This window comes from Ovis canadensis, chromosome 17 (assembly GCF_042477335.2).
Source record: "Ovis canadensis isolate MfBH-ARS-UI-01 breed Bighorn chromosome 17, ARS-UI_OviCan_v2, whole genome shotgun sequence".
Classification (NCBI taxonomy): Eukaryota; Metazoa; Chordata; class Mammalia; order Artiodactyla; family Bovidae; genus Ovis; species Ovis canadensis.
The window spans coordinates 81,905,861-81,929,682 of record NC_091261.1 but is presented as its reverse complement, the minus strand read 5'-3'; the positions used below and the strand labels follow the sequence as shown (position 1 = coordinate 81,929,682).

Below are 23,822 nucleotides of genomic sequence, written 5' to 3'. Positions count from 1 at the left end.
TTCTCCTGGACGGCCGCTCCTCCCTCCTCCGTCACGGGCTCAAGGTGCGAAGGAGGGCTTTGCCTGCCGCCCTGCCCAGCTCCCCACTGCCCGTTGCCCGGCGTCAAGGCCAAGGGTGGCCCCCGGCTTTGCTGGATGACTGGCCAGACTTTGCAAGGACCAGAAACCGGGGGCTGACCTGCCGGGGGACCCCCAGGCCTCCCGAGTTTCATCCCACCCAGAACCTTCTTGGGAAGCTGGTCATCTGGGTTCCTCCACCTCGATGACCCTCCTTGCCACCCCCACCCGCCCCCCTAGGCCTGACATTTGTCCTTTTGTCCTGCAGAGTGAGTTGGACTTGGAAAAGGGCTCAGAGATGAGAAAATGGGTCCTGTCTGGCATCCTGGCTAGCGAGGAGACTTACCTGAGCCACTTGGAGGCGCTGCTGCTGGTGAGGGGGGCCGGGGGGGCGGTGCCGGGTGGGCAGGGCAGGCCTGGGCAGTGCTGCCATGGAGGCCTGGGAGCAGCCCCCACCTGCCCCCGGAATCCCTGCCAACACCTGCAGGAGGGCCGGACATGGCCCCGCTGCGGAGGTTGGCCCTCCCCAGGGGGGCAGTGGATGTACTCGTGAGACGTGGTGCCCAGCTAGCCGGCTTCACGTTTTTGCGGCTACTGAAATTTAAAAACCGAAGCGCGTGTGTGTTCACATGACCGCCGCACACCTGGCACGCGGCGAGCCCCGTCCCCTGCCACCCCCCCAACCCGCCGCCTGTGCCCTCCTCCAGCCCATGAAGCCTTTGAAGGCGGCCGCCACCACCTCTCAGCCGGTGCTGACGAGCCAGCAGGTCGAGACCATCTTCTTCAAGGTGCCTGAGCTCTACGAGATCCACAAGGACTTTTACGACGGGCTCCTGCCCCGCGTGCAGCAGTGGGGCCACCAGCAGCGCGTGGGCGACCTCTTCCAGAAGCTGGTGAGGAACCCGGGGCCTCGCGGGGGTGACGGCGGGAGCGCGGGGGGCCAGGCCTCTCCCTGAGCCTGGCGCCCACCCACCGCCAGGGGTGTGGTGGGGAGGGAGAGTCCAGGTGCATCTCACCGCCCCGGATGCCCAGGGTGGGCTGCGGGAGTGGGTGCTGTGCAGCCCCCTGCTGGACCCCCACGCGAGGACGCCGAGCCAGGCTTTCTCCCCACGGCCCGCCCCGGGTATGTCGCTGGTGCTTTCCGGCTCCGCCCGAGTTCTGCTCAGGCTCCAGACGGGGCCCTCTTTGGACCACAAAGAGGCGGCTGACGGGGCAGCAAGACTGAGCTTCCAGGCATGGGCACCAGGGTGGGGAGCCGGGAGCCGCCCGCGCAGGTGGGGACAGCGGGGCTCATCGGGCTTTGCTGCATGTTTGCAGTTCTCTTGAGTTAAAGGATTAGTCAAGGACTTTTTAAAGAATGAGAGAAAGGCAGTTTGGGGAGGGAAGGTTGATCAGGAGCGAGGAGCCCTCTGGTCACCAGGGCGGGTCCCTGACTGAGGACGTGGTGAGGACAGGCCTCCTGTGTGGCCCCAGCTCCCGTGGCCGCCGTTTTAGGACCTGGAGCCGAATTTATCACTAGCGATGGTGATCACGGCGCCCTGGAGACGCGGCGCATCCCGTGGACGGGGGTGGAGGAGGCGGCAGGGCTGGTTTGTGTGCGGCTGGCCCAGCAGAGAGGCGGCCTCCCAGCACTGCCAGTCCTACCCCAGCACTCCTCGAAGGCGGGTGCCAGGCCGGCCCGTGTGACCGGGGTTCCCCCTCCAGGGACCTGGAATCCCAGCTCCCGGGTTGCCCGGGCCTCCTGTGTGCGTGCTCTTTCCCTGAGAGGGAACCCGGCCTTCTGGGCTGGGGTGGCCGAGGTCGCTGGGCCCCCTTCTCAGTGCTGGGAGTACACGGAGACCGAGCGCCAGCCCCCAGCCCTCCTGGGCTGCTCAGACGCCCAGGTGGCCAGCCTCGGCTCATGCTGGGACCCTGGCGTTCCGCTTGGGCATGGCTTTCCTGTGAGCCGTCCCCTCTGTCCACCGCCCGGGGCTCCAGGAAGGGGAGGAATGCCTCTTTGGTTCAGATTCCCCCACCTGGGACCCCTTTCTCAGGGCGAGAGCTGGGAGACCGGTACTCTCCATCCTCAAAACCCCCATCTTTGAAGACCCGCGTTGTGGGCAGAAACTGCAACCACGCTTTTCCCCAAATAACACTCAAGTCACCCAGAAACTTAAAAAAATTAATAGTCTGACAAACACCGGGATTTGCAGCGTTTGCTCTGGTCTTCCTGGTGTCCTGGGTGTATGAGGTGCTGCAACGGGCAGGTGGGGGAGGCGCGGCCCTATGCAAGAGCAGCCGCCGTGGGAGGTGGTTGCTGGGGGGCTACGTGCCACATGTTCACCTGTGTGTCCCCGGGGCCGGGTGCTGGGCATCCCCATGGACAGGTGGACGGGTCCCCGTCCCCACCGCTTTCAGGTTAGCACAGTGGGGTCGGGCTCCCCGGCTGGGAGAGTCTTGGGACCCCCAGGAACCCGCACTGCCCCAGCCCTGGTACCGCCGCTCCCCAGTAACTCGCGAGCCACGCCTCGCCGCTGGGAAGCCCCTCCCTGCCACTGCTTTGACTCCCTTCCTGTGGGTTAATCACCACCCAGTCCGGGCTTTGTTTCTGGCTGAATTTTCATTAGCTCAGACTTTTTGGTTACTAATCATTTCAAACTTCCTGAATTGTTGCAAGGATCGCACAGAGTAGTCTGTGCCGGCTGTGCCACTTGTAACATTTTGCTTTCTCTTTCTTTCTCTTTTGCTTTCTCTTTTTCTCTCTTCTTTGAATATACACGCGCGCGCGCACACACACACACACACACACACACAGTAAATAGTTGGAGAGGAAAGTGCTGCTCCTGCCTTTTATCTCTGTGTGTCATCGAGTATTTGCTAAGGACAGGCTCCTCCACAGCCCACAGGACAGTGCTCCATCGGAGGTGGTCCGTGTTCACGTGACACTGCTAATCAATACGCCCTCCTTCTGCGGATCTCTTCCAGGTTAGGTGTCCTGCTCTTTACGGCCGTTCTCCTTCCGAGTCAGGATGTGGGCACCAGGTCTCTGTAGTTTAACATCTGTACCGTTTCCTTGACCTGAGCTGGTCTTCTGCAACCGTGACATTTTTCTTAAGGGTACAGGCCGGTTTGGGTCGGATGTTTTTTCAGGAAGAGATTCAGGTTCTGTGTTTAACCACTGCACTGATGCTGTGTCCTGTCGGTGCCTCACATGGTGTGGGGCGGGCACCTCGTCTCCATCTGTGCCGTTATCCGTGCAGCTCGGATTCTGATTGGTGCACCTGATCTCCATCTGTCCCGTTATCCGTGCAGCTCGGATTCTGATTGGTGCACCTGTTCTCCATCTGTACCGTTATCTGTGCAGCTCGGGTTCTGATTGGTGCAGCTAGTCTCCATCTGTCCCGTTATCCGTGCAGCTCGGGTTCTGATTGGTGCACCTGATCTCCATCTGTGCCGTTATCCGTGCAGCTCGGGTTCTGATTGGTGCAGGTGGTCTCCATCTGTCTCGTCATCCGTGCAGCTCGCGTTCTGATTGGTGCACCTGATCTTATCTGTCCCGTCATCTGTGCAGCTCGCGTTCTGATTGGTGCACCTGGTTACCCGGGCAGCTCGGGTCCTGATTGGTGCACCTGAGCTCCATCTGTCCCGTTACGCGTGCAGCTGGATTCGGATTGGTACAGGAGTTGCTGAAACCTCTCCAAAGCCACGTGGGAGATGTGAGCTCTTGAAAGAGCGGGCAGAAGTAACAGACAAGGGGTTCTGTGTTGGTGTATTTGCTACCGCCCAGGCGGCTCAAACAACAGAGGTCTACCTCCCCGCATTTCTGGAGGCTGGCAGTCTGAGATCCAGGCGCTGGCAGGGCTGGTTTCTCCCAAGGCCTCTCCTCCATGCGTCAGTGGCTGTTATTTCCCTGTGTCTTCACGTGGTCATCCGGCTGTTTCTGTGTCCTAATCTTTTCTTCGCCTAAAGACCCTTGTCAGATTGGATCAGGCCCATGCGAACAGCCTCATGTATTCTAAAACATTACTTTGACGTGGGCCATTCTTACATTCTTTATTGGATTTGTCACACTATTGCTTTTATTTTACGTTTTGGTTTTTGGCCTTGAGGCACGAGGCACGTAGGATCTCGGCTCCCTGATCAGAGGGTGAACCTCCTGCACTGGAAGGTGAAGTTTTAACCACTGGACCACCCAGGAAGTCCCGTAATGGCGTCATTTTCTCCCCATCACCTCTTTAGGCCCATCTCCAGCTACAGTCACATGCTCGGGGTCAGGGCTTCGACTTAGAGATTCCAAGGGACACACTTCAGTAGTAACATCCCCTCGAGACTAGGCTGAGCCACTGCCTCTTCTAAAGGTCACCCCAGCCACGGTACCTACGGCAGCCCCGCTGTTCTCCCCTGCTCTGCCATCAGCCACCCGTCATATCATGCGTTTCTTCATTTATGCACTGAGCGCTCTGCCCCCGGCCACACGCACTGTGTCTGAATGGTTGGTGGTGACGGTACCTGAAGCAGGGCCTTTGTTTGGGCGGGAGACTCTCACTGAGCGGGGAAGTGGGGGGAGAAGGGGCTCTGGGTCCCACCGTATGACAGGCGACCTGGGCTCTTGGACGCAGCGACTTGTCCGGGTGAACGCTGTGGCCAGGGCCTGCCAGGGCCCCCTCCAGCTGCTGTTTTTTCTCAGGCGCCCCCAGACCCTCGGTGCAACCCCCACAGGGAGCGGGGCCAGAAGGCCAGACAGTGCGGAGGGCATCTGGCCTTGCCATCCGAAGAAACGTAAAATTCGATACAAATGCAGATGCACGTAGAAATAAAATTTAGGTTCGATGCAGAGCAAACGCCAGGATCGGCAGATGTCTTGGGCCTGCGGCTCCCGGCGGGCTGCAGTGGAGGAGACCCAGCCAGCTGGTCACGGGGTCTGCCCTCACCTGCCCGGGCTGGGCTTTCCCTGCTGCCTCTGGAGGTGACCCAGGCCCTGGTGATGGTGGTGGCCGCAGACAAACCTGCCCCCGACCTTGGAAGTCTTGACGCAGCTGAGTGTCGGGGCAGGAGAACAGGACAAACGCCGCTTGCTCTGCAGCCGGCAGTGGAGGCCTCCCGCCTGCCAGGTGTGCCGAGGGACGCCTGAGCCCGGTCGCGGGTCTGGATGGGGCTCACATCTGGGCAGTGGGAGCCTGTCTTCTCTGTGGGCAGCTAAGCTGCGCATTTCTCACGTGTCTGAAGAGGTCGTAGAGTAGCAGAGCTGTGTAGCCCTTCCTTGCTGGCTGGGTCTCCTTGCAGTCCAAGGGACTCTCAAGAGTCTTCTCCAGCACCACAGTTCGAAAGCATCAATTCTTCGGTGCTCCGCCTTCTTTGTGATCCAAGGAGATCAAACCAGTCAATCCTAAAGGAAATTAACCCTGAATATTCGTTGGAAGGACTGATACTGAAGCTGAAGCTTGAATACTCTAGCCACCTGATGAGAAAAGCTGACTCATTGGAAAAGACCCTGATGCTGGGAAAGATTGAAGGCGGGAGGAGAAGGGGACGACAGAGGATGAGATGGTTGGATGGCATCACCGACTCCATGGACATGAGTTTGGGCAAACTCCATGAGTTGGTGATAGACAGGGAGGCCTGGTGGGCTGCAGTCCAGGGTCACAAAGAGTTGGACACGACTGAGCGACTGGACAGCAGCAACAGCGGTGCAGCCCCCCAGGCCGGGGACGGGTCCCGTGAGGCGTCTGCAGCTGGGACGAGAAGGGGCCGCCCCTCCCACCTGCTGGAGACCCTCATCTTTGTTCACTGACATCCTGGGACTGCAGCCGTTTGCTGGTGGCCCGGTTTAAACAAGCAGGGTGGGAGGAGGAGATTGCTGGGAAGAGAGCCTCTGCCTGCCTGGGGCTGTGAGTCACCTCCCCACAAGTCGCGTTGGAAGCAGAAGTGTGCTCAGCGCGTGGGCCGGGGAAGCAGGGGGGCGGCGGTGAGTGCGCAGGGAGCTGAGGTTCCTGCAGCCCCGCACCGGCTGCTGCACCTGGGCCTAGGGGAAGTCGGAGACCACCTGCCCCGCTCCTGCCCGGCCCCTGTCCCACTCTCTCCCCCTTCCTCCCTGCAGGCCAGCCAGCTGGGTGTGTACCGGGCCTTTGTGGACAACTATGAAGTTGCCATGGAAACAGCCGAGAAGTGCTGCCAGGCCAACGCTCAGTTTGCAGAAATCTCTGAGGTACGCGTGATGCTGCTCAGAGAGGTGTGCCCCTCCGCCTCCCTGGGTGGGGCCGGGGGGGAGTGCCGTGGGCGATTATGGGCACACCGTGACCCCTGAGAGCACGCGCTGCACACCGAGGTCTGGTCGTGAGCTTGTGTTTCTGGATGCCTGCGGGTGGGCCCTGTCAGCCCCAGCCGGGGTTGGGGGCACTGTCCCGAGCAGCCTCGGGCACTTCCTGCCCTCCCAGCTGCGAGGGCCCGGCTCGGGAGTCCGTCTGGGCAGCCTGGACGGATGCTGTCTTGCGCTTGTCTATGAGATCCCCAGGAACAGAGGGGTCTCGACACCCGAGCCAGAGGCCGACGTTGCACCTTGCGGGCAGAGAGCAGGCAGGGGCCTCGTGCTCTGCTCCTCTGGGGCTTACAGCCAGCGCGGGGCGGGCTGCCCACCCACGACAGGGGGGCTGCAGGCTGCCAGCTGCACCAGCCCAGCAGCTCTGAAACCTCGAGCCCTGGAGTGTCAGTACAAGGAGGGGCCTTGGAAGAGCCCCTGGAGGCAGGAGATGGGCCTCCCCGCCCTGCCCATCCTGCTGTTCCCTGCAGTGGGGGGACACCTTCCTCTTCCCGGGGCTCATCTTCCTCAGAGCCCTGACCTGCCTGCCCCGCCAAGCAAGGATTCTGCATGGGAAGACCTCTGAGTGAGAACTCAGCTGCTTTTTTTCATTTCTTCCTGTTGCCTGCTTGTGGGATCTTAGTTCCCCCACCAGGGAACCCATGTTCCTTGCATTGGTGGCGCAGAGTCTTAACAGTGGGCCCCCAAGGGAGCCCCGAGAACTCAGCTTTAGGAAGAGAAACGGAAGCCAGAAACAGGGAGGGCGGCTCTCTTGCGGGAGACTGACCGTATGTGTGCCGACAGCCGCATCTGGGCTTTGCTGCGGAGCGTTCGTGCTGTCTTATAGCCTGTCAGGGGGTGGGCCCTGCGGGTCCCAGCGCTGATGTGCCCCCAGGGTGCTAACACGTGCCACCCCGTCCCCCAGAGCCCACGGTGCCCTCCCCCGAGCCTGGTGCTGCTGGTCATAGGCGGCACGCGCCCAGGGCCGCAGGCTGGCTCCACGCTGCCCTCCACAGCTGCCCCGGTTGGCCTGGAGCGTTGGTCTGTTCCTCTCATTCATTCACTAAACTAGCAGCGCTCACGCCCCCAACAGCTGGGGTGCGGGCGCTGAGTCCCCAGGTGACCCTGACAAATGAAGAGTCGTAACCTTTTAAGATCAGGCTGCACTTAAACAGGGCCACGTCCACATCCACCCAGACAGGTTCCTGCAGAAACGGGAGGAAGCGACGGTGGGACACCATGCGGGGCTCACGGGGTCCCACCGACCACGTGCAGGAGGGGATCCGAGCCCATTTCGGGGAACAGGAAACAGGACTGCGCTCGGGGGCAGCGAGCGGCCAGGCTGCCGTGAAGTTTTGTACCATCTGGCGGTGTCCACTCGGGTTCTCCATCCCTGTTTCAAAAAAGACGCAGAGAGGGACTTCCCTGGGGGTCCAGTGGCTGAGACTCTGCTCCCAATGCAGGGTTCAATCCCCGGCCGGGGAGCTAGACCCCACATGCCGCAGCGAAGATCCCGTGTGCTGCAACTGAGCCAGATCACTAACAAACAGCAAAAAAACAGGCCCAGAGAAACCAGAACCACACGGGACGAGAAAAGAGCCACCAGGACACGGAGCAGGCCACAGGTGTAGGGGCTGCGTTCAGGGGTGGGGGTCAGAGCTTGGCCGTGGGAACAGCGGCTCCACCTCCAAGGACACGGAGCAGTGGCCCTTCATCTCTCCCGGGACCAGCCTGCGCAATCCGCGTTTGCCATCGTCCGGTCAGCCCGGTCAGACTGGAGTTGCGCTTGCTGGGTTCCATGAGCCCAGGCTCCCTGGACAATAAACAGGTGGCGAGGGAAACAGTGAAAATGGTAGTCACTCAGTCCTGTGTGACTCTCTGTGACCCCCGTGGATTGATTGTGGTCTGCCAGGCTCCTCTGTCCGTGAAGTTCCTCAGGCGAGTAGCCATTCCCTTTTCCAGGGGATCTTCCCGAGCCAGGGGTCAGACCCAGGGATGAGACCCAGGTCTCCTGCATTTCATTTACCATCTGAGCCACCAGGGAAGCCCCTGATTAATAGGTAACGGGAATCAAGTGAAAAGGGCTTCTGGAGTCTGTAGTCGGCTTGGGAGCTGCGGGGTTAAACCAAACTTATGTTTCCTTAAGGCAGTCCCCCCCCCCCCCCAGCCCCCAGACGATGAAGGGGCCCACGTGCATCGTGCCTTCCAGAGGCACCAAGCGTGGGCTGCCGCCCCGGCTCACCGGAGCAGCACCTGAAGTGTGCAGATTTGAGCTCTCACGCCTGCTCCCCACTCCCCCTCCCCTGCCCTCTGGGAGCTGCTGAGGCAGGCGATGGAGGAGCCCCTTCGGAGAACTAAACTCCCCGGAGGGGCACCAGGGCTTGTCGGGTGGCTGGTCCCGGAGGTTTCCTGCGGCCGAGAGGTCAGGAACGCAGTCTGCAGCTGGGGTTTCTCGCTCCCAGTCCTCGCACTGGGTTTTCAGGGACGATTTCAGGCACACGGCCCTTCCGTTCCCTTTCTCTTGGTACCTCGGACCGAATCGGCAGCTCCTGTGAGTGCTGTTATGTTGAAAAATGACCCACCTGCTAAAACCCTGCTTGCTTCCCGGGCAAGGACTTTTGCAAAGTCCGGAGAGGGATGGAGGCAGCATGCCTGCTGGTGACTGCCTTGAGGCGGGGTGCTCTGAACCCCCCTGGCCCCTGGCCCCTTCATCCAAGCATGCTGTTTAACTGAGGCAAGGAAGCCGGTCCACGCTCCCAGGAGGAGTGCTGCCTTTGGTCTGGGTTTGCACGATCCTCTGCGTCAGAGGTCTCGGCCAGGGCCGATTGTGTGCCCTGGGGATGCCTAGCAATGCCTGGGGACGTCCCAGCAGGAGGAGGGGCTGTTCAGCCTCCAGGGCATCTCACAGCAGAGACTTTCCGTTGCTGAAGTCGGCCCTGCCCCCCACGCTGTGACCCAGACACACCCCTGAGGTTTGCGGTGTGAGAGGAGGCCGAGGCTCCTGGGGGTGAGCTCGCTGCTGCTCTGTTTGCCTCGCGTGAAAACGCGCTCTTCTCTCTGCAGAACCTGCGAGCCAGGAGCAACAAGGAGGCCAAGGACCAGACGACCAAGAACTCTCTGGAAAGTGAGTTCTCAGTGCTGAGGCCCCTGCGTGCCCCCGGGGGAGTGGTGGGGGGTGGCCGCTGCGAGGGGACAGGGCGCCCAGCCGGGGTGCCTTCTGCTGCTGCAGACCTCCAGTGGTGAGGTGGGGAGCGGGCAGTGGTGGGCGCGGCGGGACGCGGGCAGGACCTGTGGCCGCCGCCAGGGATCACGCGGGATGCCCCCCCGGGCCTCTCCAGCGCCACGGTGTCGTCCAGCGACCTTGCAGGGGGATCGCATCGTCCCTTCTTCCGGATGACGCGACGGGTTTAGGATGGAAGGACCCGGGTAGAAGGCGGGTCCCGAGTGGCTGGGCAGAGCACGTGTGGTAGGAGCCGGGCCGGAGCTCCACCCCGCTTGGAGCCGGTCTCCCCCGTGTCTGTGAAATGGGGTGGCCGCAGAGCTGGCAGTGCTCGAGGGGGCCACGGGCAGAGACGCCGCTGACAGTGGCGGAAACACAGCGGGACCTGTGCCCGCAGTGGGCCGTGCCGCCCATGGAGCAGAGGGGCAGCCCGGCCGCTGGGGCTCCAGAAACGCCCGGCAGGCAGCTGGAGATGCTGCTCGCAGCAAAAAAGATCAGAGAGCCTGCCTCAGCCTAGACCCGGCACAGCCTGCGTACATGAGCAGTAAAAAGCAAACGAGCTGACCCACCGGTTCACCCGGGGGCTGTGTCTCAGCGCCAGGCCTGGCTCCGCGTGGAGACCGGCGGGCTGGTCTGCCCGCAGGGACCCGCGCCGGCCCATCCTCCCAGGGAGCCGCCTGGCTCCCTGACCCCTGCCTTTGAGTGCTTGCTGCCGAGGCAGCCTCGCAGGCTTGGGTCCTGGATCAGCCCCGGACCCGACGCTGACGTCATGGACCGAAAGCCCACAGCGACGTTCCCCAGCCTTCTAAGGCGCCGGGTTCCCCCCCAACCCCAGTCCCCAAGCAGAGGGGAGGTGGGGTGCCCTGGGATGTGGGGTGAGGGCCACCTCCTCCTCCACCCTTGCAGCAAGGGCGGGTGGTCGGCCTCCTCCACCTGCGACCTTTCAGCTCCTGCTTGTCTCCCCGCAGCCCTGCTGTACAAGCCCGTGGACCGGGTGACCCGGAGCACGCTGGTCCTGCACGTGAGTCTCTGGGGCCCGAGGCCTCCGCGCCCTGGGGCTCTTGGCTTCTGCTCTCCTGGGGCTGACGCCGCTGTCAGTCAGCTCTGCTCACCTGCCCTCTTTGCTGCCCGCTCCTGTACTGAGCATGCGGAAGTGAGGCACCTCTCCTTTCCCCGGCTCCTGGGGTGGGGAGTGGTCCAGGGCTCCCAGTGCCTCATCAGAGCGGGCACGGGTGGGGAGGGGCTCGAGAATGGGGGAGGGGGCAGGGCACGGATGCCAGGTGCCCGCCTGGGCTGCGGTCAGACCCCACCCTCCACCAGATGGGCAGCGTGTGAGGGGGCCCGCCCAGCGGGGCTGCTTGCGAGGACAGCGGGGAGTCACTCACGTGTTACTAGGTGGCCGTCATTCGGCATTCGTGCGTGCGTGCTCAGTCATGTCCAACTCTTGGCGACCCTCTGGACGGTAGCCTGCAAGGCTCCTCTGTCCATGGGGCTCTCCAGGCAAGGATACTGGAGTGGCTTGCCACGCCCTCCTCCAGGGGACCTTCCGACCCAGGGATCGAGCCCCCGTCCCTTGCGTCTCCTGTGTTGGCAGGCGGGCTCTTTACCACTCACCGCCTGGGCAGCCTGGTCATCTTAATCCCGAGAAACAAAAGCAGAGGGAGGGAGGCCCCCAGCCCTACTGCCCGCGGCCCTCTCCACAGGCCTTTAGAGCAAGTCTTACACGCGCGTTTTAAAAAATGTACGACCGGGCCGCAGAGGCGTGTGACGCGTGCGTTTCCTCTCCTGCTCCCTGCCCACAGCAAACCCACCGCCAGGAGGGTCTTTAGTGCCAGCACACACGGTGTATTCTAATCACTCACAGAGACGTGCCGGGCCTCCCGTTGCGCGCGTGGCCTCTGCCCCTGTGCGCTGGGTCAGGGCAGTTGCGCCCAGGCAGCTCTGCCTCATGCTTCTCTGAGCTGCCTGGTTTCCCACGCAGTGCACGTTTAGTAATGTCTTACGTCACAGAGACTTCGTGGATGGAGGGAGGTGAGCTGAGACGTGCGCTTTGCACACGTTTGCCAGGCTCTGGTGCTGGAGCCCTGGAGACCCTCCATTTGGCCCCTGGGCAGCGATGAGCTCAGGCCTGGCGGAGAGGCTGCTCTGGGACCCCACACCAGGGTCTTCCTTGACTTGTCTCATCTTCCCAGGCTCTCGTTGCCGTAAGATTTGGGAGACAAGAGGGTTCTGTGGCTCTGGACCACGGAGCCATTGACTTTGAGCTTGAATTACCGGCATCCCCCGTGGAGAGAAAGTCCCAGGCTCTGATCTAAGAGAGCAGGAATCGGGAAGGTTGGGGCTTTCTGCTGGCCTCGCACAGGCCAGCGCACCAGGGTGGTCTCGGTGGACATGAAACACGTCCAGAGGCGGTTTCGCTTGATGCCACCACACACGAGGGGGCACCGCTGGCATTGAGTGGGCAGAGGCCAGCGCTGCTGCCAGCCTCCTGCAGGGCACGGGGCTGCCCCACCAGAGTTTCCCGGCCCTTGCGGGAGAAACCTGCCCCAGAGCCGCAGCGTGGAGCCCCTCTCGGCAGCGTGCAAACAGCATTGGCTTGTGGGCTCTGCTCAGGACCTCCCCCAGGCATGGAGCTCTGCCATGCGGCCCGGGCTGTCAGGGGGCGGCCCCGGGTCCCCCCAGCGCGTCTGCGGCTCACGAGTCCGACGGGCCCAGAGGCTCTGACTCAACCCTTCCCCCGAGACAGGACTTGCTGAAACACACGCCCCCCGGCCACCCTGACCACCCGCTGCTGCAGGACGCCCTCCGCATCTCGCAGAACTTCCTGTCCAGCATCAACGAGGAGATCACGCCCCGCCGGCAGTCCATGACCGTGAAGAAGGGAGAGGTGAGTGCGGCGGCCACCGCCCCGCTGTGTCCCTGCAGCTCAGCCCAGCACAGAGACACCCGGCCCTGGGGGCCCTGGACCCAGGGGGGACCCTGGCCGGCGCCGGGGCGTCCGGGTGGGATTGCAGGGATGTGTAGCCTCACTGCGGGGGTTGTGTCCAGAGCCCCCCACACTTCTGCCAGATTGGGGTCCCAGAGATGGGCCAGAAGGCAGTCGGCATTTGTCTGCCTGGAGACTGCTCCGTGACCCCCTGACTATTCTTTCACGATAAGACAGTTGACAGCGGGTTTAAGGACTTCCTGGGGAAGAAAGGGAGCGGGGCATGGTGTGTTCATAGCTGAGAACGGGGTTGACGTCCTCGGGGGGGTTCCCCTTCCCCTCCTCCCCCCGCACTGAGAGCCCCTCCTGCCCTCCGTTGTCCCTGGAGGAGAGGGTGTGGCGCAGAGGGGCCAGGTGCCACCCTGGCAGTCTTCGCCCTTCCCGGGAGAGGCCCGCCCGTGCCAGGCAGCTTGCAGCGAGATGGCAGAGGTATGCCAGTCCGGGGGCTGGCTTCCAGCGTGAGCACTGTGCTGGACGTGCGCCAGGGCGGGTGCAGGCAGGGACAGGGCGTGTGGGTCGCCACCGCCGGGAGCCACCTCCTCCTCTTCCTGCTTCTTCGAGTCCTCGGGGCTCAGCAGTGCCCAGTTTGCCCCGCCGGGCACTCGGGGCAGCTGGCAAGCAGCTCTCAGCCTGAAGCTCCTCCGGGGAAGTCGTGCCTGAGTGCCCAGCCCCCCTGGTCACCAGTTCACGGTCAGCAGACACGGGAGTTGCTTCCATCAGGACGGCCTTGCCGTGGCTCTGTCCCCCTTCCCGGGAAGCGGCTTCAGGGCATGTCGAGTCTGTTTCACGCTTCCCTCTGCAGCGGGCATCCCTGAGGAGATGAGCCTTCCTGCTCCTCCGATTGCTGGAATCAGCTGCCTTTGGTCAGGTGTCGCCTGTGGTCGGCAGCCAGGCTCTCGTTCCTGTGTCTCTCGTCACAGGCCTCCTTCCCCAGGGACCGTGGCTGGGGTCCCGGGGCGCCTGAGCGGGATGGAGTACGGAGGGGCTGGGGCTCCGTGGGAGCCGGGCTTCTGCCTGCCCCCCAACCCCACCCCACCCCACCAGCGTCTGGTCCTGGTGGCCTGTGGCGTCTGCTCTTCGAGGGGAGTCATGTGGGTGCCTTGGCTGTGAAAAGCGAGGAGGAGGGCCAGTGACCCTGAAAGGGGTCTGCCCCGCCGCGGCCCTCCGTTCAGGGCTGTCTGCCGGGAGCACGGTAAGGGACGTAGGTGGCAGCTAGGCCGGGACACAGGCTTCCGGGGTGCCCTGGCAGCAAGGAGATCTCCCTGCCAAGGCAGGGGAAGCGGGGTCCATCCCTGGTTGGGAAGAGCCCCTGGAGAAGGAAATGGCCACCCAGTCCAGTATCCTTGTCTGGGAAATCCCGCGGACAGAGGAGCCTGGGGGCCTGCAGTCCATGGGGTCACGAAGAGTCGGAAACGGCTGAGCGAGTAAACTGTCACCAGCAGACCAGGATGAAGGCAGGTGCACGGACACCTGGCCGGTCCAGGGCAGACAGGACTAGTCAGTCAGCGACTGATGATCAGGGAGCCCCCTCCCAGGCCGCCCCAGCCCTTGCCGTCTCAAGGACGCCTGTCCTGGGTTTCTCAGTGACTCAGCGGAGCCCTCTCCTGGGCCGCGGGCCACCACCACCGAGGTGCCAGAACGTGCCCACCCCGGTCCTCGCCTCCAGTGGCGCCCCCGTTGAACGGCAGCTCCCTCGGGGGCGTGTCCTCCTCGGCTGGGGCCGGGGCGGGGCCAGGCTGTAACAAAACACCATCGCCTGGAGGGGTGGAAGCTTCTCACGGCTCTGGAGGATGGAAGCGGAGCTCGCGTGCGCAGCGCTCGGGGGTCCGGTGGGGGCTGCCTCCTGCTCTCGCATGGCCGACGAGGGGCCGTGTTGTCCTGGTGGCAGCCGGAGGCAGCTGGCCGGCCTGGGGGAGACCCTTGGCAAAGAGGCGCTCCTCTGAGACACTTGGTGTAACCCCTTTGTGGAAATGGGGGTGATGGTGTCTCCCCTGCAGAGGCGTTGTGAGGCTCAGCGGGGACTTAAGGACGGGGAGACTGTGGACCAGGGACCCGACCCCCAGAAGCCTCGGCAGAGAGGGGCCGGTAGCCCACCGGGGAGGTCTCTTCGTGCCCAGCTTGAAGGACACTGAGGCTTGGGGAACCCAGGCGGCCAAGCCAGCGACCCCGCTGCAGAGAGAGGAGGGCGGTGCGGACTCAGGGCCGGGCCCGGCGGACATGGTTACCCGAGGATGAGGCCGCGTCTCTTGCAGGGGGTGCCAGTCCGCAGCCCTGGCACCTTCCCTGCCAGCCCCCACACGCCCCGGGATGTGGGCACGTGGGGACACGGGTAGGGAGGACACGTGTGTGCACGCAGGCACACTAAGGGGACACACACACAGCGGCCCGCGCCTACTCAGGCACACACAGACACAGCCCGTCGCGGCCCCCAGGGTGAATGGGGAGGGGCCTGGCTGCCAGCCAAGTCTGCCCTGAGTCTCCCCACCCCCAGCCAGCGCCGGGAGGGGCGGGTGCGGGAACTGATGCTGGCGGCCCTGGAGGATGCAGGTGGTGCCCGGGGCGGGGAGAGGGGGTGCTCACGGGGGCTCCGTCCGGCCGGGACCCCGGGCGATTCTGCCTTCAGGCCCTGCGGCCCGGGGGACCGTCCTCCTCTGAGCTGGAGGTCGGGCGCCCTCTGCTGGCGACGGCCAGTAGCTCAGCCCGTTCGGTTCCCCCTCCAACTCACAGAAGGTCCCCCCTGCAATTCACAGAAGGTCCCCCGGTCTTGCCTCCGGGGCTGGAGAACCTTCTGCCGAGTCCCTGCTGAGGGGACATCGCCCCGTTTGTCTCTTGAGGACTAAAGCATCCTGGGACCTGCCCCCACCCCAGCACATACCCAGCCATCAGGTGCCCACGCCCGCACACCCCCCAGCGCCACAGGCTGGTGGAGGGCTGTGACCGCACGCCGTGGCCTTGGCACGCGGGCAGCCCTCCTACTCTTGCACGTAGGGTGTGGTCGGCGTGGGCAGCGCCCATGTGAACCGTCTGCGCTCTGTGCCAGGGCCTGGCGGGCTGCCGTGAGCCCACCCGCACGTGATGGTGACGTGGGTGTGGGGGCCCCGGCCCAGGCTGCACTAGCTTCTGGGGGGCTCTGGGTGAGCGTTGGCAGGGGGTTCAGAGAGGCACAGCCTCCCCAAGAAGAACGTAGGGTGCGGGTGCCCGGACCTGCCGGGGGCGGCCGCGGTGAGGCAGCGCTGGAATTCTGCGTGATGAGCGGGCCTGACGCGCTGCACTGCCCCAACCCCCCCCCCAACCCCAGCCGTCGCAGACTGGGGGGAAGGTTGCACTTTCTGAGGGGCCTTCCCTGAGGCTGGGTGGGCAGAGTCCCTCTCCCTCCGGGCACAGACCCCTGAGTCCCTGCTCGCTTTCTGCACTGCTGGGGTGGGTGGCGGAGCTCCCTGTCTGTAAAATGGGCACAAGGACCCACCCCCAGCCTCTGCGCGTGTCCTCGGCAGGGCACAGCCTTGGTCCAGGTGACGAGGTGGTGGCTGCTGGTTGTCAGCTGGCGACCGACCTACTGCTATACGCCCTGGACCTGTCTGAGCTGGGGAGACCCGCCCTTGTGCTTCAGGGAAGCCCCCAGGGCAGAGGCGCAGGGCTTGCCAGGGCGCTGGTGCCTCGAGTCCGCCCACCGTTCAAGGCCTCCTCGGGGCTCGGGGCCTGCATCAGACACGTGACCCCTGTGTGGGCTTCTGTCCATCAGCGGGCCGTGACCTGAGCAGGACTGGAATGCGGGGTCCCATCTGGGGGACCCCTGCCTGGCCTTCTGATGCCCGCAGATCCGGGCCTGCCCCTGAGCGTGACTGCCCCCCTCTCGGAGTCCTCTCTGCTTGGCCCCTCCCCATTCACCAGGCGGCTGTCCACCCTCAGCACCGGGCCCTTCTTGCTGGTGTGGTGGTGGTCCCCCACACGAGATTGTCCCCTCTTCTCCTGGCCGGCCTCCCGCCCGGGTCTCCAGGGCTGTCCTGGGGAGGGAGGCCCGGGCTGCTCTTGCTCAGACGGGCTCTCCATCCCCTGGGCTGCTCTCTCCGGCCTCCACGCATCTTCCCCCACAGGCCGTGTGCCCCAGGCTCTTGGGTACTTTAATGGACAGAGGGCAAGGGGTGTGAGGTGTTTGCAGGCAGAGGGGGTGCTGGGAGGTGGAGGTGGGGGCAGAGGCCCCGACCCCTGCCCTGACCACCCCGTCTCGCCCTGCTCACAGCACCGGCAGCTGCTCAAGGACAGCTTCATGGTGGAGCTGGTGGAGGGGGCCCGCAAGCTGCGGCACGTCTTCCTCTTCACCGACCTGCTGCTCTGCACCAAGCTCAAGAAGCAGAGCGGGGGGTGAGTGGCCGTGTGGCGCCCCGGCCCGGCGCGGGGTCCAGGGCACCCGGGGCGGTTTCTACAGGAGGAGACTGGGTGTTCTTGCCAGTCAGCTTGCAGAGGTCACCTCCTGTGGGCCTCTCGTTAAGCTACAGTCTGTTTCCAGCTGGACGCAGTGCCAGGCTCAAGGTCAGAGGTCATCATTAGCATGTATCCTGGGTCAGCGTGAGTGACTGGGCTATTGACTCTTAACAGGAACAGGGGAGCCCGACTGTGACTTTGGGGGGCTGTCAGGTCGTGACTGAGAGAGGTCCGGGGTGCGGGGTCTGCAGCAGGTGGGGCATGCATGGTGCCTGCCCCGCCCTGGCCCTTGGCAGACATCACCAGCCGATGGCCAAGAACGCGGTGGCTTCTGCGTGGCTCTCAGCTGTGGCCTGCAGACCCCACCCGGCCCCTCGGATCAGATCGCCCAGGGTGCAGGGGCAGCAACGAAGGAAGAGACCAGGCTCTTCAGCCACTCTGCCGTCCCTGTGCTGAGTGGATTTAATCAGAAGAGCGCTTCAGCTTCCCCGTCTGTCAAGAGCGGGGGGTTACACTGGGTGGATTTGCAGCCCTGGGGGCGTCTGCAGTCCTGTCCTGTCCTTGGCGGCCTAGGTGGTCTGCCGTGTCAGGAAAGAGTGGATGAGGCATGTCAGACCCCTGGGGCCTGCGTCCCATGTGAGCAGTGTCCCTGCACAGGGGTCACCGGGGCTGGGTCGCCAGTGTCCCCCCTGTGACCTCATCCTGGCCTGTCTCGGGGACCACAGGCAGGGTTTGAAGGTCAGGTAGACGTCGTGGCCGTGACCTCAGGGCTCCCAGACTGAAAAACGGTGACTTAAGGGGAGGAAGGTGGGCAGCCTGTTAACGTGCCCCCCACCCCCCCACCCAGCAAAACCCAGCAGTACGACTGCAAGTGGTATATCCCGCTCACGGACCTGAGCTTCCAGACAGTGGACGAGTCGGAGGCCGCGCCCAGCATCCCCCTGGTGCTGGATGAGGAGCTGGACGCCATGAAGATCAAGATCTCCCAGATTAAGAGTGATATCCAGAGAGAGAAGGTGCGCGGGCAGGGCCGGGGGGGGGACCAGGCTGGCTCTGCAGCTCCGGGGGCAGCAGCACCTCCCAGTGGGCGAGTTCTGCTGGGCCTCTGACCCACTGTGGGTCTCTGGGACCTGCTGGGACCCCAAGAGCACTCGGAGCACCAGGCATCCCATCAGACATGGAGCTGTCCAGGCTCGGGCGGAGGGGGCGGGGGGTTTGCCTTGCTGTCCCTGTTATAACTGCCCCAATGGGGAGCGAGTCCCAGGTGGGGGACATGGCCCCTCCAGAGGGTCTGACCTGCACCTGGCAGACCCCTGGTTGTTTCTGGAGAGGAGCAGTGTTCTGAGGGAACAGTGAAGCAAGCCCCCAACCTGTAGGGTCAGTCTGTAGGAACTGTGTGGTGGCCAAACACGGGGTGGGTCCCCAGAAGGCTGACGTCCAGGGACCCCAGCTGCTGCAGTGGGTGCAGCGGGACAGGCGTCCTTTGCTGCCCGCCCCACCCTCCCTGCTGCTCCAGAAACCCCAGGGAATGGGGGAGGCCTGGAGCTCCGGGCCAGCACAAACTCTGGGTTGTCTGTTTGTCTGGCCGGGGCAGTGTCCCAAGGGCTGTCGAGCCCCATCCACTGCTGCACGTGTCCAGGCCATGCCCCTGGGACAGAGGCTTCAGGAGGGCGGTGCACGGCAGGAAAAAAGAGGGTTTTCCCTACCAGGTCCTGGGGGTGCGTCTCGCCCTGCACAGGACCCTCACTCCCAGGTGACGCGATGCCAAAATCTGCAGACCCGGGAGCAGGGCAGGGCCCTCAGGGTCACGACGGGCCCCTGGAGGTTGTCCAAAGTTTGGGGAAAGTGAAGGAAGGGAGGTCAGTGAGAGGAAGCCTTACTCCCTCAGGGAGCGTGCAGTGAGCACGTCTAGCAGCCTGGGCCTGGCCTGGACGGTGTGGCCGAGGCTCTGTCCACGGGCTTCTGTCCTCTGCGGCCCGAGGGTCCAGGCCCGTGGGCAGGCTGAGCAGGAGCGCGCAGCGCTGGGTCGGGGCTGGACACGTGGCCGCACCCTCTCCCCGCAGAGAGCGAACAAGGGCAGCAAGGCCATCGAGAGGCTGAGGAAGAAGCTCTCGGAGCAGGAGTCGCTGCTGCTCCTCATGTCCCCGAATATGGCCTTCCGCGTGCACAGCCGCAACGGGAAGGTGAGTGACCGCCGGCCACGCCACGCAGGCCACGCCCCCGCCCGCCAGCCACGCTCAGCCGAACACACACCTCAGGCCACGCCCCCACCACAGACCACGCCCATATGCCTCCGGCTTGCGCCCCTCCCCCCGCGTCTACCTGTCACGCTAGGCACGGGCGTGGTCACACAGCTTGCCGACCACGCCCCGCGCCGGCCACAGCCCTACTTGCCGGTCACACCCTGTAGGCCACGCCCCACTTACAGGCCACGCCCCACTCCCCGCCGGCCACAGCCCTACCCGCCATTCACACCCTGTAGCCCACGGCCATGCTCCCACTGGTCACGCCCCCGCCCCAGGCCACGCCCACCCCACCTCGCTGGCTGCTGGCTGCCTGTGGTCCCTCTTCGGCCCTAGAGGCTTGTGCAGCATGGCACAGGGGCCCGAGGGCTCCCCTTAGGGGCTCTGGCCCGAACCCCCACAGCTGGGAGGTGGCAGGGACTCCAGCGGCGTCTCCACAGGGTTGGGGGCTCACAGGCTCTCCGTGCAAGGATGCAGTCTGGGAGCCTGTGGGCCTGAGGGACCACTTCCCTTCCACCCTGAGGGCTCTTCTCTGGGCATCACGCGCCTGCCCAGGGTCTCTGCGGGGGTCTCTCAGCCCGGTCTCGCCCAGGCTGGTGGGCATCAGCCCTCCCCCGGCGCATCTGTCCTGGGGACCCGGTGGCCCCGTGCTGCGATGCATCACCCTGACCCAGGTGGGCAGGGGGTGCGGGAGCAGGGCTGCGAGTGCACCCCGCTACCCCCCGTCTCTGACGAGTGCAGCGCGGGGCTGTGGGCGCCCCGAGCGGGTTTGCTGCCGGCTCCACGTGATGGCCGGGACAGAGCCCGGTCCGCTGGGCGCCCAGTCAGCAGGGTAGCGATGACTGGGGCGTGCTCTCCCCCTGCCCCCAGAGTTACACGTTCCTGATCTCCTCCGACTACGAGCGGGCCGAGTGGAGAGAGAGCGTCCGGGAGCAGCAGAAGAAGTGTGAGTGGCCCCTGGGCCGGGCGGGGGCTCCAGAAGCGGGCTCGGGCATTGGCCCTGCGGTCTCTGAGCTCGTTTTCCCCAGCGGGCTGGGCTGTGGAACTCATCCAAGTGAGGTGTGCCTTGGAGCTCTGACACAGAAGATGTTTGAGGAGGGGCTGTCCTGAAAGGACCCCCTGCCCTCCGTAACTGCCCACCGCCAGCCTGCCCTCTGACCTCCTCCCATGAACCCCCCCTGCTCCCCTGGCCTTCCCTGAACTCCCCCACCCCAACCCTGCCTGGTAGGTCTCCTGCCCTGACCCCTGCCTGCCCCTGGCGCTCCCCTACCCCCTCCTCGCCTGCCCGCCACCCTGCCACACAGCCCAGCAGATGCTGGCGCCACGGGGCCCTTGGCTGAGCCCGGCTGGGCGGCCACACCTTGCTGGCCCTGCTCCCCTGTGCTTGACCGCTGTCGGGACAGGGCTGCACCCCGCTCCAGGACGGGCCCTTCTCTGGGCGCTTCCCTGTGTGTTAGCAGGTCTCTCCTCCTGCTCAGCTCACAGCTGTCCCGTGCTGCCTGGCTGCCTTCAGGGCTGGAGGGCAGAGCCTGCCTGGGGCCTAGGGCTGCGGCTGCCTGCTCCCCTCCTCTGCTCCCTGCCACCCCCCGCCCGGTGACTTGGGACTCCCAAGCCGTTCTTGCTGAGAGGTTCCCGCGTGTGCCTCTTGCAGGGGCAGCCGGGCTGAGCCCCGCATCCCGGGTGGGTGGGGGGCTCCACACGCCTCTGCCCTGTCCCCCCCAGGGCACCGTCTCTGGGGATGGGGTGCTCCTGGTGGCGCTGACGGCCGGTGCCTGGGACCCCGCCCATGTTCCCGTCACGGGTGTCCTGTTGCAACCAGGGGCCCAGACTACTTACAGGCTGTCCTCTGCTCAGAAGTGAGGCCTGTTCCCCCAGCTGGGGGAGAGACGGGGGCGCAGCGGACGGAGCTGTGCTGGGTGTCGGGGGAGACCCCACAGGAAGCTGCCCCGGGTCACCCCTCACAACTGCCATATGGCCAAGCCAAGGTGGCAGGCGACCCTGTGTGAGCACCTTGCAAAGAGTCCCTCCACACTCCCCGGGCCACGCCCCCCGTCCCTTAGCGGCTCCTCCCTGGGAGCACGTGGACGCTGTGGGCCTCCTCTCCGGGGTGTGCTGAGGGCCTGCTGCGAGGGTAGCTGGAAGAAACACTCCAGGGGGTCCCGGGGTTTCAAGGAGCCGGGTGGACTCACCGGCTGGCACCCCTGTTTCCCCATCTCAGGTTTCAAGAGCTTCTCGCTGACGTCCGTGGAGCTGCAGATGCTGACAAACTCGTGTGTCAAACTGCAGACCGTCCACAGCATCCCGCTGACCATCAACAAGGAAGGTGGGCTGCCCCCACCCCGCACCCTCCAGGCCGCCGATCCTTACTGCTGTCGGCGCTGTCCTGGGGCCGGGGCCTCCATGCCCGGGCGTGTGTGCGCTCCTGTCGGTGTCCCCCTGGAGTGGACGGGACAAGTTGGGGTGACCCAGGGGACCAGAGAGTTGGTCCCGAGTCCCCAGCCGCTCCTCAGACCCTCTGTGCTCCGGTCTGGCCCTGCTTCCCGTCCCCCCACCCAGCCCCACGTGTGGTCGTGCCGCACCTGCGTTCACTGTTACACTCGTGCACACGCGCTCGCACACAAGAGCGTGCTTTGCACCCTGCGCCTCATCCACGTGACGTGCTCCCCGCCCCTCTCCTGTCCTGAGAGCCCGTCACGTCTCGTCTCCGTCCCTGGTTTGCCCACACTGTGAACTTAGTGCTCCATCCTAAGGCCGAGTGGAGGCCACAGCGGATGTGTTTCTGCTCACGTTGTCGCCTGGTCCCCAGCTAAGCCAGTGACAGCCACGCGGTGCCCCCCACCTCCACCCGTGAGGGTCCTTGAAGCAGAGCCCTGCCTGCTGCCTGCCCCTCCCAGGAGGACGGGCGCTCACCTGTCTGGTCTCTTGCACAGATGACGAATCTCCTGGGCTCTACGGGTTCCTGAATGTCATCGTCCACTCTGCCACCGGCTTTAAGCAGAGTTCAAGTAGGTGGCTGGTGTGGGGAGTAAGGTGGCCGGACCCTGAGCCGGAGGGTGCGGGGACCAGGGAGGCGGCTGACCCCCTGGAGGCGTGGTACTCGCTAACACCCGCTGGGTGTGGGGTTGCTTTCCGGGGTGGACCTTGCCCTCACCTGCACCTGGCTGTTCAGACTCTGGGAGCTGGGAGCTGCTCCCTGCAGGCAGGTCGTGCAATTGTAGAGGTCAGGTTTTGCTACAGAGAAGGAAATCAGTCCTCAATATTCATGGGAAGGACTGATGCTGAGGCTGAAACTACAATACTTTGGCCACCTGATGCAAAGAGCTGACTCATTGGGAAAGACCCTGATGCTGGGAAAGATTGAGGGCAGGAGGAGAAGGGGGCGACAGAGAATGAGGTGGTTGGATGGCATCACTGACTCAGTGGACATGAGTTTGAGTTAGACTCCGGGAGTTGGTGATGGACAGGGAGGCCTAGTGTGCTGCAGTCCATGGGGTCGCAAAGAGTCGGACAGGACTGAGCGACTTGAACATCAACAAAATGCAGCCTAGGTCTCCAGGAGGCTGAGGGCTGGCACCTTGACCCTGGTGCCGGGGAGGTTTTGCTGCTCTGACATGCCGAAGGGATACCCTTTTAATCCTTCCCCTTGGAGTCATCTGTCCCAGCCACTCTGGAGTGGTGGGGGTTGGTCGCATTTCGGCGCAGGTTCAGCACGCACTCACCTGTCAGCCTGACCCCCAAGCTCTTAGGGCCCCTTGGAGGAGGACACGGGGCACGCACCCTTCTGACCATGCCACCGTCGCTACAAAACCGAACCAGACGTGCCTGATGAGCCCCAGAAGAGAAACTGTTTCCAGGCCGGGTGGATACGATCAGAGCTTTGTATCCAGGATATATCGAGAAGGCTTACAGTGCCATGCCTGAGATAGCCCCGTCTTTTAAAAATGAGCAAAAGACTTGGATAGACAAAAAAAGCAGATTTATTATAGATTTGTGGTTGAATGGGAAACATGGGCCAGAGAGCTCTTTTCAGGAGTGACAGAAATGCACTAAAATTGCACGGTTGTGATGCCTGCAGAGCTCTGCAGACTCACCCGAAGGCGCCCAACTGGACGCTCACATGGGCGAGCGTGAGGGCACAGGCGTTCATCCCTTAGCAGAGCCGCTTTTCAGAGGGAGCGACACCGTTTCTGTTGGATAAGTCAAAACCATAACTAATTTGAATAGGCCTGAATACTTATTCAAATACACGTTTTCCCTTTACCCTATAGTAGCTTTATTAACAGGGCTTCCCTGGGGGCTCAGACAGTGAAGAATCTGCCTGCAATGCAGGAGAGCCAGGTTCGATCCCTGGGTCGGGAAAGATCCGCTGGAGAAGGGAAAGGCTACCCACTCCAGTACTCTTGCCTGGAGAACTTCGTTAATACGCCGATGGACCGAGCCCCTTTCCACGGCCCTGCACCACTTCCCTCCCAGGGCGGAGCTCTTTCCACGGCCCTGCACCACTTCCCTCCCAGGGCGGAGCTACTGCCCGTGAGCAGGGGAGCTATTGTCGTGACAGGTGCCAGCCTCTAGCTGCCCTCGTGAGACGTGAGGCTGTCCTGATGGCTCTGCTTTGGTGTC

The 23,822-nt window shown here is 63.9% G+C and overlaps 1 protein-coding gene across 3 annotated transcripts in view; it reads left to right on the top strand.

Moving 5' to 3' along the window:
• Positions 1-23,822, top strand: part of BCR (BCR activator of RhoGEF and GTPase) — an 85,959-nt gene that overhangs the window by 45,011 nt on the left and 17,126 nt on the right. For all 3 annotated transcript variants that reach the window (XM_069558395.1, XM_069558397.1, XM_069558396.1), the window contains exons 3-14: positions 326-430; positions 765-950; positions 6,134-6,241; positions 9,395-9,455; positions 10,520-10,572; positions 12,298-12,438; positions 16,778-16,899; positions 17,807-17,975; positions 19,023-19,142; positions 20,073-20,148; positions 21,421-21,525; positions 22,133-22,207. In XM_069558395.1, coding sequence (XP_069414496.1) covers positions 326-430; positions 765-950; positions 6,134-6,241; positions 9,395-9,455; positions 10,520-10,572; positions 12,298-12,438; positions 16,778-16,899; positions 17,807-17,975; positions 19,023-19,142; positions 20,073-20,148; positions 21,421-21,525; positions 22,133-22,207 — 1,321 coding nt within the window. The remainder of the gene's footprint in view (positions 1-325; positions 431-764; positions 951-6,133; positions 6,242-9,394; positions 9,456-10,519; positions 10,573-12,297; positions 12,439-16,777; positions 16,900-17,806; positions 17,976-19,022; positions 19,143-20,072; positions 20,149-21,420; positions 21,526-22,132; positions 22,208-23,822) is intronic.